The sequence below is a fragment of the Montipora capricornis genome, chromosome 2 (genome assembly GCF_036669925.1).
Source record: "Montipora capricornis isolate CH-2021 chromosome 2, ASM3666992v2, whole genome shotgun sequence".
NCBI lineage: Eukaryota > Metazoa > Cnidaria > Anthozoa > Scleractinia > Acroporidae > Montipora > Montipora capricornis.
Genome location: NC_090884.1, coordinates 8,825,383 through 8,842,354, shown reverse-complemented (window position 1 = coordinate 8,842,354; position 16,972 = coordinate 8,825,383). Strand labels below are relative to the sequence as shown.

The 16,972-nt window shown below is 41.2% G+C and overlaps 2 protein-coding genes and 1 pseudogene across 2 annotated transcripts; 2 read left to right on the top strand and 1 right to left on the bottom strand.

Moving 5' to 3' along the window:
- Positions 1 to 37: 37 nt before the first annotated feature.
- On the top strand, positions 38 to 4,834 carry LOC138038713 (protein mono-ADP-ribosyltransferase PARP16-like). The gene is made up of 5 exons (XM_068884740.1): positions 38 to 362; positions 935 to 1,069; positions 1,582 to 1,794; positions 2,509 to 2,828; positions 4,488 to 4,834. Exons 1-5 carry the CDS (start codon positions 180 to 182, stop codon positions 4,627 to 4,629), a joined length of 993 nt encoding a protein of 330 aa, XP_068740841.1. The 5' UTR covers positions 38 to 179; the 3' UTR covers positions 4,630 to 4,834.
- Positions 4,835 to 4,982: 148 nt separating this feature from the next.
- The window catches only part of LOC138033206 (uncharacterized), a 13,219-nt pseudogene continuing 1,229 nt past the window's right edge, over positions 4,983 to 16,972 (bottom strand).
- On the top strand, positions 12,317 to 13,922 carry LOC138037748 (octopamine receptor beta-1R-like). Its single transcript, XM_068883652.1, has one exon. It carries the CDS (start codon positions 12,595 to 12,597, stop codon positions 13,525 to 13,527), a length of 933 nt encoding a protein of 310 aa, XP_068739753.1. The 5' UTR covers positions 12,317 to 12,594; the 3' UTR covers positions 13,528 to 13,922.

Sequence of the window (16,972 nt, the reverse complement as noted above, 5' to 3'; positions counted from 1 at the left end):
TACCGAGAAGCTGAAGACTGGTACAAAGTCCCAAGATATTTCAAAATGGCGGATGACTACGTGGCTATTCGTTTCGTTCACGGCTCAAAAGCTTCGTCAAAATTTTCCCTCATAATCAGGATTCCAAAGGTCACTTTCTGAGAATAAGATAGCGTTATAGCCCATTGTCATGGTGCAAAATGGTGGAATCTGGAGGGGCTAAATATCGCGTGCTCCAAAGACTTGAAAGAGACCTTGTGTCCGCCGATATGCGATGGAGTTTGTTTGTTGCTGCCCTTGAAAGCTACCGCCATGACAGCATTTTGCGACCCTTTCCTTCTGCATATTTGGAAGATGGTGATAATAAGAATTTTCAGGCGTTGGTGGGTGCGATTTTGAAAAAAAGTAAAGAGTGAAAATTTATAGAATGGGAACCCTGTTTATCTCTGTGGCTGTAATTTAAGGATTTCTTTTCATCTTGGTTTGTTTATCTCATGAGCATCTTGTGGCATCAAGGTAGGCCATCGACCAAAATTAAGATGCTGTGAAATCCACTAAAACCCCTTTGAGACACTCATAAAAAAATAGTGCCACAGTACCAATATTTGGAGTGCCGACCACACCTCCAGAGATGTTCTCAGCTTTCTGGTATGGGTGTCAAATATGCCTTTTGTTTGTTCTGTTTACACCCAAAAGATTTACCGTGCCGTGTCAGAAAAACATATTTTGGAATACAGATTTTTGTACTAGTGTGATGTGGGCTTTACTCCCCACGGGAATTCAAAAAACAGGTTACATCTTTCATCTTTACTCATGAGAAACAAGTTAGCTTTGCAGACCCACAAAAATGGGACCTTCAGGTATTCAAAAACTTGCCATAGTAATTATGGACACTATTTTCTGAAATGAAACAGTACTTGACATTATTTTCTGTCTTTTCATTTTGCACTCCTAGATCCTTATTTGCAACACAATTCCTTCTTTTGATAACCTGTTGAAAGGAAAAGTAGAAATTTCACAAGAGGCATGGGAAATCTTGGAATGGTCTATGGACAGGACATTTTCTCTAAAATCTATGGACAAATCCAAGGTAATGCATTTTTTAAAACTTGGCACATTTCATCAGGGGCCACAGAGAGGGAGGGGCTGGGGGGCTACAGTTCCCACCCCCCCTCCCCCCCCCCCCCCCACTTTTTTGTTATGCTGTTGTTTTCTCCTAACTCCTAAATCCACTCAAAAACTGTCTGTCTTCTTTAACTCACCGATTCCTAGGAGTGAAACAAAATAGATTTTACTCTGTCTAACTCCAGACAATTGCACTCGTCAACGGGAGGGGCTTTAGAGTCAATGGGTTAAGTAGGTCAGTATAAAGAGGTCTGTCAGCAACTATGTTATGCCTCTTTGGGAAGACATGAGAAAAAAGGTGAAAAAAAGGAATATGAACAGGTGCTACCTTCGAAAGTTGGGGGGGGGGGGGCAAAGGTTCACTCCTAAACCAACCCCTCCCCCCTTACCCATTGACAAGTAAAATCATCTGGCATTAGGATAAAATCTAATTCTCATTCATAAGAGTCAATGGTTAATAATGAATATTATTTCTAGTTCTCAGAGATTGAACAAAAGACTGGTCAAGCAAGTTACAGTGCGACAGAACCTGATTTTATATTTGAGGTTGAATACAGTGAGACAAATGCCCACAATGTTAAATTTAATGAATTGTCGCAGACTCGGGACATTTGGTATGCCTACCATGGCAGTAGAGTGGACAACTTTCATTCAATTTTACACCATGGATTACATGCACACTTAAACAAGGTATGCCTGGTAAATTAGTTTGCTGTGATTTCAATGGGCTAACCCCAGTGCACCCCAGGGTCACCCCCAGTTGACAAGTAGAATAATCTGTCGTTAAGAGTCTCTCACTCCTTGGAATCATTGGGCTAAAAGGACTGAGTACAAATCAACTTGTGACTAAGGGTGTGTTCCTTTGGGATGATCCGAAAAAGGATCCCTGATCCAAGATCACTTGGACCACGGTGCATCAAAGGAACCAATAAATCCACTCTGGGAAAGGATTCTTCGGTTCCTTTGATGCACCATGATTCAAGTGATTTTGGATTAGTGATCCTTTTTTCGGATCATCCCAAAGGAACACACCATAAGTCACTACCTGGGTTTCTAAAGAAAGGTCTTGCCCCATCAACTGCCATATGGCAGATTTACTGATAAGCTAACTTGCTGACTTGTATCAATTGAAAATGATTGGTGATTGCATTGACTGTTGGGCTAAAAATTTGACTGGCTTACTGATTGACTGATCTGTAGATCATCTGTCGGCCTGGCACAACAACTAACTGACAATGGGCTGTTTGATTAGCTGACAGACAGACTGACAGACTTATGACTGACTGACATTTTTGAAAGCTGAGTGGCTAGATGAAGAGGAAAAAGGTGGACAGTCTTTCAAACAGAAGATGCGCTGTAGTGATATCTACAAATAAAAAGATCCTTGCATTCTTTAACCTACAGACATCTTTCTTTGGTGAGGGGACGTATCTGTCAAGTGACCTCACTGTTTGTATGATGTATAGCCACTTTGGCCAGGGCTGGAAGCACAGTGTCATTGGCAACAAACTAAGTTGTGTAGCAGTGTGTGAGGTGTTGGACCATCCAGATGTCAAGTGCACTATAAAATCAAAAGACAGTAATGAAAGGCAGAGCCGCTCAAGAGCTAGAGCAAGGAACAGTGAGGGAGGGGATGTACCTGAGAGATACTATGTTGTGACCAATAACCAAGTTGTCAGGGTGAAGTATGTGTTGGTATATGCTGAGAAGAAACCTCATACTAGGTACAGTATGTTGAGTCCAGTTTGCAAAGATGTGACATTTTATTTTAGAAACTTGATGAAGTTAGTTCACGATTGACAGAAGGTTTTGCAGTAGTCAATTGTGCTGAAGAAATTCATTTCACTAGAAAAGTCAATAAAGCAATTTTGTGGTCTTTGTTAACAAAGCCCAAAGGAAAGTGATTTAGTGTCAGTTTTTTATGTAAGGTCACAATCGGCAGTCCTTGACATCCCTGACTGTGTTAGTTCTGATAAAAATGGCTGATAGTCTTTGAAATTATGAATGCTAACTCACTTTCAGAAAGTTAATAGGTAGACACAATAAAATTACCATGTTTGAAAAGAGGGAATGCTTAAGCTGGTATCAATGGCACATTGTCGTTGAAGAAAAGGCCAAGATAACAAAGTTGGCTGTGACTTTTCCCGGCAGCTACCTACTATTGACAACCCCCAGTAGCCCCAAGAAGGACTTTTGTAAAAAGTGAATGAAGAATTTGAAACGATCATTCAGTATGTCAACAGTGGTCCTCTCTGGACCACTTTTATCCAAATGATCCAAGTGATCTTCATCAATTGATGATACAACTCATAGGCTTGAACCATTGACAACTTCATCGAGAAAAAATGTGCATGTGATAAGAAAAGGAAAACTGCACTGAACTAGAGTGAGACTTCATCCACAGGGTGAGATCCCACAATTGTTGTCTTATCACTCTGCAGTGAGACAACATAGTGATTTTGATCTAAGTAACAGTGAAAAGGCAGCACATTGAAGTATTCAGGAGGGGGAATCTCATTTTATTGATCAAAAAGCACATAGCAAGACAAAAAGCTGGGAGGGGGGACTTCATATATGAAGGAGACCAATCTGGACATGGCCCCAGGTTTTTTTAACACATAAAAGAGACCATATTTAAAACATAGAACATACTGGTATATTTATATTCATCTTTGCATGTAACCCTAAAAAAGAACTCCACGGCTACAAACAAATGATGGTGTTTTACCCACAACACCCTTAGTGGGACTAAAATCTGAAGTTTACATCCCTAAGTGAGATGACAAGCATCTCTGCCCCTTTCATATGTGAGTTTCCCCCCCAGGGGTCAAAAAGTAACAAAGTGAAGTATTATCATCCATTTGAGTGTATAGTCCTGAGAGGGACTGTTTAAAGTGATGTAATGACAAATAAATCATCACTGTCATCCCAAACACAAGAAGAGTAATGATTACCAAATCCTTAGAAAGATGACATTAGACACAAATTGCAAAATATGTCAAATAAATGTGTATTACGTATCACTAAATTATGTTTTGGCAAATAACTGAAAACACTTTTATGTCAAGAGCGATCGATATTGGTTGGTTTCCTCAGACAAACAAATGTTGACCACGTTCGTGTCCCTTTTTTTTTTGCTGGGAATGATTATTGAATTCCATTTTTACTGTCTTCATGCAACAAGTGGGCAATTGAGTTTGGTTTAGGGAGATTTTCATTATTTTTGTTTTTTTAGATGTGTATGGTTTGCTGTTTTGACTAATCTTTGCTACGAAATAGGCATATTTATGCAGTTTTACCATTTCTAGGAGGCCGCAAGTGTCTCCTATATAAGAAAAGCACCGGCCCCATTTAAATGTTAAATATTGGATTTTTCTTTACAGAGTACAAGCTCGTAACTGGCTGGTGTGCAGGTATCCACTGGCTTCAATGATGGTGATTTATGTTGTAATTTTGGTTCTTATTGGATTTTCAAAAACAAGACATTTTCAGAACTTTTATAGTAAATATATTAAGGAAAGCTGACACTTCTACCGTTGTTGGTTGATATTGTTTCGTCGACATATTGGAAATACGTGCCACGTAATCAGGGAAAGTTTGCAAACTGTCACTATGTTATATTTTATAATCTCCTCTTTTACACTACTTATTGCACAACTTCACTTGATTCCTCATTGTACAACTGACGATGGATGCGAAACATGTCTGGATTAAATATGAACTTCAAACACATCGTTTGGTTCATCAAAGCGAAATCTTCTCTTTCCAACAAATGCAAGAATACATGATTAGAATTGATGGATAAGAGACTTGTTGGTACCGTCGAAACAGTTTGACACGGAAAAAGTAGAAATGTTGTAAATGTGCATGCGTTCTGCACCATCGTATGATACTTGATTGCAATCTAGTCCTCAGAGTCCGCTTTCTTTGGTCAGCACCAAGAACACGGACGCTGGCCAAAGTGGCTGAAAAACCTTAAATAACAATGACCACAACCAGGTTTTCTGAGCCCGCGAGACTTAGCACCCCCAGCAAACCATTGTTTTAAAGAAAACCGCTGGTCACCAACCTTGGTTCTGGTCATTGCTGTCTGAGGTCTTTCAAAGTGGCCAGAGTCCGTGTTCTTGGTGCTGACCAAAAGAAAAGGGGACTCTGGGGACGAGATTGCATGATGTGCAAAGAAAAATCTGTATTTCCCGCGGCTACCGTTACGAGACGCAATGTTGTGGTGGGAAAGGAGGTTGCAAATTGTTCATGTATAGCCATGAAAGAGAGACTAGGTCAAGATCTTGTCGTCAACTTTTCAACTTAAGTTCATCGTTGCGTCACTCCATTGTTAATATTAGCGAGCTTACACAACAGGACGGCTGGAGGACTCAGTGCCCGGTTGTTCAAAAGCCGATTAGCGCTAATCCCAGATTAAAAATTAACCAAGGAGTTTATTTCTCTACTTACAAATGATGTTCAATGCTGATATTCAGCAAAACTTTACATTAGAAGAAGTCAATCTTGAAAAAACAAAAATAAGCAAAAGAAACTTTCACCAAAAAGGTGAAAACATGAAACAAACGTTTACGCTAATCCTGGATTAGGTTAATCGGCTTTCGAACAACTGGGCCCAGGACGGCAGAATGACGAAAAAATGTCGCGTAAGATCGGGAATGCACAGTCTCGCGCGACATTTTTTCGCCATTCTGCCGTCCTGAGTCTTCCAGCCTTCCTATTGCGTAAGCTCGCTATTCAAGTGGCAACCAAAGGTTCACTGGCGGTTAAAGGCACACCTTCAACTGACAAGCATTGCGTCCCGTGGAACAATTTTCATATTGGAAAATCCCGTCAAAGCTCAAATTCATCCAATCAGATCGCTACGATAAGCAATGCGAATTTCCATGACAAAAACAAACGGTCGAAAAGCCTGTCGGTTGAAGGTGGGCCTTTAAAACAATGGCAAACTCGACCAAAAAAAAAAACTGGGGTTAGCGCTAACTGTTGGTTAAGAGATATCAAAACCTGTAGGTTTCCATGGTAGCGCTAACCATGCTTCGAGCAACCCGGGCCTGATGTGCATATTTTCCATATTAACATCTTACACTACTTTTATTGTTATCTGTTGAAGTGACTAAATTTACAAAAGACTTTCAATAGTCTTGTTTGACGTTTTGCGACCCTATGACAGGCTTGGATAAATTCTGCTCGGTATCCGAAAAAAATTCCAGCCCTTCGGGCCGTATTTATTTTCGCAAATATAGAAGGGAGCCTGGGCCTAACCCCAAAAAAACTAATTAGGTATTCGTTATGGGTAGCAAAATTGTAATTCATCTTACTTTAGGTCAAATAATCTAATCAAAGACATGGTATTTTCCTTTTTTTTTTTAATTTAGTTTTAAATTTTTCTTGCAACTGTTATGCATATCATTAGTGCGGCTGATTTTCCCTTATTCTGCTCAAATTCTGCTCGAAAATCCCTCATTCTGCCGGCAGAAAGCTCGCCTCAAAAATTCGCGTATTCTGCTCGAAATTCTACTGAAGAATTTATCCAAGCCTACTCTATGAGATCATACTGCAAAAAAAAAAAACAAATCTGAATTCGTAATATTTGTGACGTATTATCAATATATGTAGCTTAGATTTTGACTGTGTTTGAAGTGTAGCATTTCTTATCAAAATTATACATTAAGGCAGAAAAAGTCTCCTTCGGCCAGATACGCATCGCTGCCTGCTGAAATCAACCTTGTGGGAGGAGAAGTACTTTGCATAACCAGTCCTGCGGGATTGTGTGATTGAACTGTTACATACACTATATCGCCTTCAAAAAGTCCAGCTACGTTATTTAGCGACATTGGTTGTGATGCCGACGTCTTGAAATGGGAGAATGTCCGTTGTGTTCGGTTGTTTTCCAACTGCAATTCGAAAACCATCAATTCCCGATTCTTCATCGCTAAAACCAAACCAGTGAGCCCGCAGTGTTTTGCTGAAAAGGTGGCAGCTGGAGTGTATGCCAAACACGTCATGCGTACGGTCTGGACTAACTATGACTGATCCCTAGAAGAGAGTTCAATGAACAATATACTATAAACAGCAACGTTTTCGTACTCTGTTAGCAGTCCCTTCTGAGTCAGTCGAGCTGCCCACTTTCGTCACGCAAGCGAGGAAGAATGGGGAGAGAGCGTAGTTCTCCCTCGGGCTCGCTTGCGTGACTAAAGAGGGCGGTGGTTTGACTGACTGAAAAGGTTATCATTAACCGCTACGCTGTCAAGTAATGGTCCACAAGCAGGAAAGAGGTGAGTATTAGCATGCTCAGAAATGTTATGAATTGAAGTGTATCCAAAAGGCTGGTTACCACTTTGACTTGATGCCGTAAAGATAGAAAGTCAAAACGTTGCGGACGACTTTCAAACGTTATAATGGTAAGTGTAATTTCATCCGGTTGCACGGTACACCTGGAAAATCGCTTACCATTATGGAATGGTCACTCCAACCGGAATATTATTCCAAATTGGTCAGCACCCATGGCAACCCATCGATGCGAGAAATGTTTATGACGCCATCGCACGATCGACCGTCCGTACGAACGCACGTTTTTCATGTACTCCAATACGCGAAATGTTCCACTGGTGGAACCCGCCTACCGGTATTTGGCGGGAAGTTTCATGGCCAGCGTACTGCATTTGACATTGCGTTTACTTTTAAATTAGTAAAACTTTGCAAAAGTATTATTCGTACAACGAAGAAAGAAGAGAAAGGGAGAGAGAAAAAAACCAGCAAGGAAGCGAAGAGTAAGCGATGCTCAACTTGGAAGAGAAATGAGTGCACGATAAAACAGGAGAAATTTCACTGACAAACAACGAAGGGGGGGGGGGGGGGGGAGAGGCAGAGTGATGTGGGTATTCGCTACGAGAAGTGCATTTCTACGATAGCATTTATTCAAGAGTGTGTATTTGCTACATGTAAGTACTTGCTACAGTAGCAGATACCAACGGTGGGTACGTGCTACGAAAAGTAAGTATTTGATATGCTGGGTATTTGCTACGTTTGTAAATACGAAGGGTGGGTAATTGCTACTAAAAGTCAGTATTTGCCACAGAGGTGGGTATTGGCTACCTGGCAAGTAATGGTACTGTTTGAAAAAAAAATCATACAAAACTCTTAAGTTTTGTTCTGCTATATTTAAACATGGATTTCAGCGTATTGTCCCTTTCCTTGGTGAATAGAAACACACTCTGCAGTCCAGAGATGTTTGGGCACAACAACACTTCTAAGCCTTGTTGTTGTTGACTTACTGTGGAATCTCGTTACACTGTATAGTGCATTGTCGGCAAGGGCTCCATCTGCGTGGTTTTGAACTGAGTTCACTCACTCGCTGAACGCGTCTACCTTGAGGCTCAAAGCGGGAGGGTCAATTGTTGACATGAAAGCTGTAGGGTAAGTGCCACGAACAGAGAAAGCCACTTTACATCGCCTTAATTGATCTGACCATGGCCTTTACCTTGGTCAGCAGGAGAGGGCTCCTCACCTTACCTCACAGGATCGATCGCCCCCTTAAGTTTCTTAACATGATTACGTCCTTCCACGACGAAATGAAAGGCACTGTCCAGTACGACGAATCGTCTTCAGAACCCTTCCCAAGCCAAAGCGGCGTGAAACAAGGCTGTTTCCTCGCTGCGACGCTATTCGGCACCTTCTATCTGCTGCTGTGTTATGCCCTCTACCAGACTAAAGATGGTGTCTACATCCACGCCAGGAGCGACGGGAGCCTTTTTAACCTTGCTCGCCTGCACGTAAAGACCAGCGTGTCTCCTCCGGGAGATGCTGTTCGCAGATGATGCTGCCTTGACTGCTTACAAGATTGGGCCAAGATGTTAGCAGCCCATCTCCATCGTTGACCACACCCTCGAGGTTGTGCAGGATTCTACCTACTTCGGCTCCACCATCTCCAGCACTCTCTCCAAGGATACGTAGCTACACACCCGGATCGGCAAGGCAGCGTCAGCAATGGACTGCCTAACGAAGAGTGTCTGGGAGACCTCCACGCTGACCACCAGGCCTGCGTTCTGGGCGCACTGCTTTACGACAGCGATGCATGGACTTTGTTCACTCGCCTAGAGCGCGGACATAACGCCTTCCATCTGTGCTGTCTGAGGAGGATCGTGGGCATCACCTGACAGGATCGTATCCTATACAAAGAATTACTTGCCCTAGCAAGAAGACCAAGCATGTTTGCCCTCCTCTCCCAGAGACGCCCACGCTGGCTTGGCTATGTCACCCACATGCAGGATGGCTGGATCCTAAAAGACATCCTGTATGGTAAACTCGCCTCCCTCTCCAGACCTGCTGGCAGGCCAATGCTTCGATTCAAGGACGTTTGTAAACGAGAATTGAAGGCTGGCAACATTATCCGAGCCGACCTGGTAGTCACAGCCGCAGACAGAGGCGCCTGGAAGCTTGCCGCCAAGACCTGTGTTATAGTGTGTGAAAGAAGGACAGGGGACCAGTGGGAAGAGAGGAGGGATCGCGGGCGACAAGGAGCAGAATCAGCGCCAATATAAACAGACGCAGGCTTCACTTCCACTAACTGTAACAGACTGTGTCGATCTTGAAGCGGGCTCTTCAGCCAGATAATAATGTAAGGGCATAATGAAAGCTTAATAGAATATCTACACCTACATAACGCCGAAGGCAACGAATTCAGATTTATCTCAGTCAAATACAGTTATAACAGGATAAGCAAAACTCAATGACGGACGACAGACCAAATTGGCCCATATCACTCAATGTCCAAACAAAAGATTTTGCCCGTCGAACCTCTCATTCAGTGTGAGGCTGGACGGGCAAAGACAATGCAAAGACAAAGCCTTTATTCCCCACGGACTCCAAAATGGCCGCCGCGTGATAAAGGTGAATACATTAGCCAAGGTGGAGTACGATGCCCATCTTCTTTATCCAGAGTGAATGAAGTAAAAGTGCCTTAAGGCATTACGCGTAGTGCATGTTTTTGTAAACTATCCTCCATCTTTTCGCTGTTTTGAGTTTCAAATAATAGGAAGAGGAAATCAGACTATGCATATAACAGGGTTTCATGCATGACCCAAGATCGGTTTTGCTCCCTGTCACGACTGCACATCCACTACCAACATTGGCCAGGGTACAAAAAGGTAGATGGCTTTAAATGTAAAATATACTTCGAGCTTAACCAGTGCCAAGAACGAAATAATATGCATGAAAGTTTTTACCGCATTATCATCACTGAGTAGTAGTTGGACTGGTTTCAATTGCTCCACCAAGCTAAGTTCTTATGGGGATTATTAGAGCTCTGAAATCCCGTAAAATCGCTCTTAACTGCCTCCTCTATCTTGCCTCTCAGACGGTAGCATTTTCATCTAAAACGACAATTTGTTTGGGGCTAAAATGATTACCGTGAGTTCATTAAGACAACCCGTGCAGTCATGCTTATTTTCCGGCTTTTATAATTTCACGTTCGTGTTATGTAGTTGTAGTCTTTTACAGTGTTGGCTAAGCCAATGAAACCTTTAAGATTTCGGCTTGTACTACACTACTGAGGAAACGCAAACAAAAAGCATGTCATGCGCATTCATGAAAGAGGGCTTTAAACAAAGCGTTAACTTTGCATAAGAGCGTTAAAATGTACTCAACAATTCAACAATATTTAAGAAGCAACAGGAACGATGCTGGAAGAGTTTCGCCTGGAGCAAAGAGATTTCACTGGAAAACAAGCAATCTTCCATTTGTAAACATTACATGTCAAAACAAGGAACTATCCCAAGGGATCTGACTAAGAACATCATAGTCTTAAGAAAATGCAAGAGCAAATTTGAATGCCTTTTGTATGAAATGTTGTTCATATAAAAGGAAAAACCACCTTTAACCATTCAAAGTGACCCCCTAAGGGCGAAACTGTTCATGTAAATTAACATATTGTTTATTCGCTCCTTTAAATTTCAACTTTTCCTTTTCACTTGATAATGAGGACAAGATGTCCTCGAAACGTCGTTTAATTAACTTGGTATCTGTTTTCTTTTTGTTAAGTTCAACATCAGAGTTGTGTTTTTGTAGTAGCTCAAGTCTGGTAAAAACAGCATCATCATATAAAGGGTCGATATGATATATGAGCCGACGACGATTGTTCTTTAGTAGGGTATGACAAAGAAATCCGAAGATAGGGTAGAGCATTTGAACACCATTTTTGCCCGAAGGGGCGAGAATTTGAACGACCAGTCTTCAAAAGTTCGGGGGGGGGGGGGGGGATGTTGAAGTTTCTTTACCCTCGGATTTTAGAGTAGCTTGGTGTTGCTAATATCTCCGAGCATTTACCCTCCCAACCATGATACACCACAGAAGACAGACCACAACACCGGGAACTACATGCCCTACTCTTTGCGACAAGTGTGTGGGTTCTTCTACGTCCCACAGGATTATGAACATTGAAGGGTTGTGAGACGGGGCCTACGGTTTATCGTCCTTATCCGAGAAGACTAGAGAGTCTAACCATTTGCAGATGTAATTACAAAAGCAGCTCTTTCTCCTCAGTTATTTAAAGACCCTGGGTGTTGGTCCGGCCGGAGTTGAACTCACGACCTCCGGCGTGACAGCCCGGTGCTCAACCAACTGAGCCACCGGTGTGCGGTGATAAAAGAAGTTTCGAGTTGATCGCGCATTAGTTCACAAGGAAAGGCAGGTGCTGTCACTTGACTAAAAACCTTTGGCAATCGCAGCACGTTGAGTGGTAATCAGTCATAAGTTGAAAAGCGTTCAGCATTTGCAGCATTTGCATTTGCGTTCAGCATTTGCAGCATTTGCATGAGTTCTTAAACTACAAACAACCTTTATCTTTTAATGCGAATATTTAGTTTTCAATCATAGGTACCCCAATATCACGGAGTATCGGGAATTTAGCGATCGTTATTTAGGGCATTAAAATAGAAATAAAAATACATCAGAATTTCTCACCTTGCCTCCTTGTCTTATTTATAGCATATTCTTAGCATTTCTGGCCGTTTCAGCCCGATTCTAGGGAGTTTTAGTTCTACCGTTTATCTCATATATATAATTCTCGTTGAAAGAAAAAACAGCGAACCTACAACCCACTGGAATAGCGATGAAATCAGTGGCCAAAGTACGCCACAAAAACACTGATAAGGTATCGAGAAGACAAGGTAAGGCATTTTCGTTCGATTCATGTTCTTTATTTCGACTCCTAAATACTTTTGGAAATACCTATTCAAACGCTTATAATTTTAACGGATCGTAATGCTCAAATTACATTGTTAGCTTGGGGCACCTTTGATTCAATCAACAATTTTGAAAGACGCCAGTCAGAAAAACGCAATATCGAGTTTTTTAAAGAAGAAGGCAGCTGTTTGATTTACATAAACTGGTCGATTTGGCCAGAATTGAATTGCGTTAGCTCTCTGAAAGTCTTTACTCACTGTGTGGACCCAAAGTTGAACTTAAAATTTGCCAGGGTCAGCATAAATGAGGGGATCGTCCAACGAAACCAGTAACGAATGCTTCATCACGGTACCTGTTTTGTTCCTGATCGGAGAAAAACATGTTCTGTTGGTCAATATCGCTGCAAATGTATTTCTCATGTTAACAGCAAGTTTGGGAAACCTTTCCATTCTGCTCAGTTTCCTGCACGTTCCATCTTTACGCACAACATCAAATTATTTGTTATGTGGGCTGGCCTTGACTGACCTAGGAGTAGGCCTTGTGGTTCATCCTTTGTACATCTCTGTGATGTACAGTCTCTACAATAACACTACACCACATTGTATCATAAACTCGGTTTATAGCATAGCCACGTCATTCTTTGCCGGTGTTTCCCTTTTATACATCACAGTCATTGGTACAGACAGGTATCTTGCGATTACGTTGAATCTCCGTTACCACGAATTCGTGACAGAAAGAAAAACGAAGATTACACAAGTAGTTCTGTGGTCAGTGAGTGGTTTAATGACTCTTGTGTGGCTTGAAGGCTTTCTTATTTACTCGAACGTCGCAGCCGCTTTTGTCGGAATTTCCCTCGTAGTGACATTTGCTGTTTATACCAAATTGTACTTTGTTGTGAGACGCCATAAATCTCAAATCCAGAATCAAATACCAACGCAGATATATGACTTCGAAAACGTTCGCCTAAGGAGGCTACAGAGATCGGCCATTAACACTTTGTGCATCTTTTTCATCTTCCTGCTCTGTTACCTTCCTTTCTTTGTCTTCACAGCAATGGGTAACTTGTCATCTTCGCCAAAAAAAAAAATGGTTATTGTGTACGAATACACCACGACATTAATGCTCTTCAATTCATCTATTAATCCACTGATGTATTGCTTTCGTTTACTTGAATTCAGAAATGCTCTCAAGACGACTTTCAAAAGAACTTTCTGTTTGCATTCTTCTCATGAATAAGCAAGTTGCCATCAAGTCTTTTCTCCAATGGACTTTCTCAAGAATTTAAGAGGTGCACGATTTATGCTATGACAGCACATTGACAAACAGTTTTTATTTCAGGCCACATGTATATTTAGGACTTAAGAGCCGCTAACTACGAGAAAAGGCCACCTGATACTCAGGAAAACTGTAAGGAAATGATTTCAGCTCATCGAATAATGAAAACACCGAGTAGTGAAAAGAAAAACAGGCTGGGAAACGAGCCTGGTCAGCAGATCGGTAACAGCTGTTCTAGTTAACGATACCTTGGCAATATGGCTCTGTGCATATGTAAGGGTAAAAGTCGGCCGAATCGCGGTGAGCAAACTTATATCTTGCTGTTAACAGTTGTTTATTTCTAATAAAAGGCTCTAGTAAGGAAAGCTTTGCCTCTCTTTTCTCTTCTGTTTCTGTTATTCCCTTTCGTTTTTTGAGGGAGACGCTCAAGAGAACTAAGATTACGGCGAGTGGTGCGGGAGATTAACGTAAACCGTAAAACATTGCATCTGACATATTTGCTAAGGGTGAGGAAGTTTTCTATGAAAGACGTTTGGAGAAATTGAAATTAGGAGCGTAAAGGGGCTATGTACATGGCGGAGCAGTTCCAACAAAAAATGTTGAACAAGCGTCATAAATATGCATACTACACGTTTTAACATTGTTGATCCAACAAATGTTTTATAACAATGTTTGAAAGTGTAGCCAGGGCTTTAGGTTGAACATTTCTTCAATTTTGCCCTTCCCTTCCTCCTTTTCTATTTTTGCTGTTCTATTCGAACCTTCCTGCATTGTTTTAAGTTTTTTGTTTTTTAACGTTTTGCTTGATTTGTTTGCCAATTCCCAGTCGCAACACAGCCCACACTTCAAATGAAACTTAGTTCGTATTGTTGTAAGCATCTCACGATTTTTCCATCTTCTTCACGTCGTAAAACAGTGGCGAACTGAGACAGGGAATGATTCATTATAGTAAAGGTATAAATGTTGTCGTCAAAACCTAAAATACGTATGGTTGTTTCAATTTTTATTCTCAATGCACGCATTTAGGCTTGCCTGAATATATGTATTTATTAAAAACTGACTCAACCATTAGAGAGTAATGTGAAGTGCTAGTTTTCTACCCATATGAACCATATGAGCGTTAGCCCTACTAATGGGAAATGGTCCCACACAACGACAGAAGAAAACTCTGACCAGGGTGGGAATTGAACCCTCGTCCTTCGAGTTGGATCATCGCTGCTCTACCGACTGAACTACAAGGTCAGACGGGAGCATGTCGTGGTATTTAAGATGTTAATGTCACGGCAAGGAAGGGTTACGTTTTTGCATTACTCTCTAATCGTTGTGACCGTTGGAATACAAGTGCTATACGGCCAACGTTTGCAAAAACGTAACCCTTCCTTGTATTACAAACTAAACTTCGGATATCAGATTTCTAGCATATTCATTGGCTCGCTGGACACAGGCTATCAGCTCGTATACCTGTTGTACCTAATATGGTCAAGGAACGCGTCAGCAATAAAGCGAGCTGAAAACATTTTTGCAGCTCTGAGAAAAAAATGGCCGACAAAAGCCGTTTTGGACCGGAATTAACGAATTCAGAAATCGATGCTTTAGTGGAAGAGTTGTTGACCCTGGAGTTTTTAACAAAACAATTATCCTACTCGGGCTTGCTGGATATAAAATGATTATAACCAACTCGGCGCGACGGGCCTCGTTGGTTATAGATGCCTTCATATCCAGCGCACCCTTGTAGAATAATTGTTAAATATCCTCTTTGTTAAAGACCCTAAGCGTAATTAAAAACGCAGGACTTTGTTACCTTTGTGGGAGGCGTGTCATCTACAAGAACTGGTCCAATGGACATCTTCTCTGCGATGAGTCCAACATTGTTTTAGCATCTTAGAGTTACGTAGCACTTGTTACCAGCGACTAACTGTGAGCCTTCCGCTTGTATGGTTTTGTGTAATCCATTGTTTATGTAGTTTGTTATGAAATGGGTGCTATTTCGAATCGCATAACTATGGGGCGCCAAATGTAAAAATATTATTTAAGTACTTTCCCCCTATATTTTGTGTTATTTATAAATAACACATTCAACTACCTTTGCGATTTATAAATCACAAGGTTACGAACTTCGCGATTTATAAATCGCAAAGTTACCAACTTTGCGATTTATAAATCGCAAGATTACAAACTTTGCGATTTATAAATCGCAAGGTTATCAACTTTGTGATTTATAAATCGCACGGTTGGTAACTTTGCGATTTATAAATCACAAAGCTCGTAATCTTGCGATTTATAAATCATTTATAAATCATTTATAAAATGATTTATAAATCGCACATTGCGATTTATACATTACAAAGTGCGATTTATAGACCTAAATCGCACTTTTGCGATTTAATAATATAACCGCAAACACATGAAATTCATGCCGCGGGCTCATGGTCCAATGTTTTGATTTTTTGGTTCAAGACAAAACTTGACAAGACCGCTCTCCTCAGCTGTCTCACGGACAATTTCTGATGCATTAAGTGCTCAGGAATCATGACAGAAAAGTGAGGTAAGGATAGGTTTTATTTTCCTCATCAATTTTATTTCGATTTATGGCGAATCGGTCTGAATTGTAAGCTTCTTTTTTTAATTTGCCGAGCTCGAAAAAGTAGGATGAAAATCATTTTGTCCTGAATTTCATACTTACGTCCGACATAGACACTTGTGCGAGCGAAATGATGTAATATAATATGCACTTGTCAGCATCTTTTGCATCTTGGCACTGATGGAATTTCTGCTAATGTTAATAGAGACTCATTTCATTGATTGACTCCTTCACGGAAAGAAATGAGCCCAATAAATTGACCTGCTCTGAAGAATTCTGCTTCAAAGATTCATAGTTCAGTTGGTAGAGCATTGCATCGGCATCGCAGAGGTCGTGTGTTCGACTTCCGTTAGAGTCTTAGAGCGACCTGTATTTTTCAGGTGTCTAGCAAAAATGGTTGCTTAAATTGTCAACCGAAGTCCCAGGATCACTTCTCTCATTCGTTAATGATAACTCGCAACGACACAGGTAAAGATGAAGCTAGATGATATCGTTCAAACCTGAGAAGGAGCGGTTGGTGGGATGGATGCGCTACGTTAAAGATGCTGTAATCTCGAGCTCTGCAAATTGAAAACATGGCAATAAAACGAAGCTTACAATTCAGACCGATTCGCCATAAATCGAAATAAAATTGATGAAGAAAATAAAACCTATCCTTACCTCACTTTTCTGTCATGATTCCTGAGCACTTAATGGATCAGAAGTTGTTCCTGAGACGGCTGAGGAGAGCGGTCTTGACAAGTTTTGTCTTGAACCAAAAAATCAAAACATTGGACCACGAGCCCGCGGCATGAATTTCATGTGTTTGCGGTTATATTATTAAAT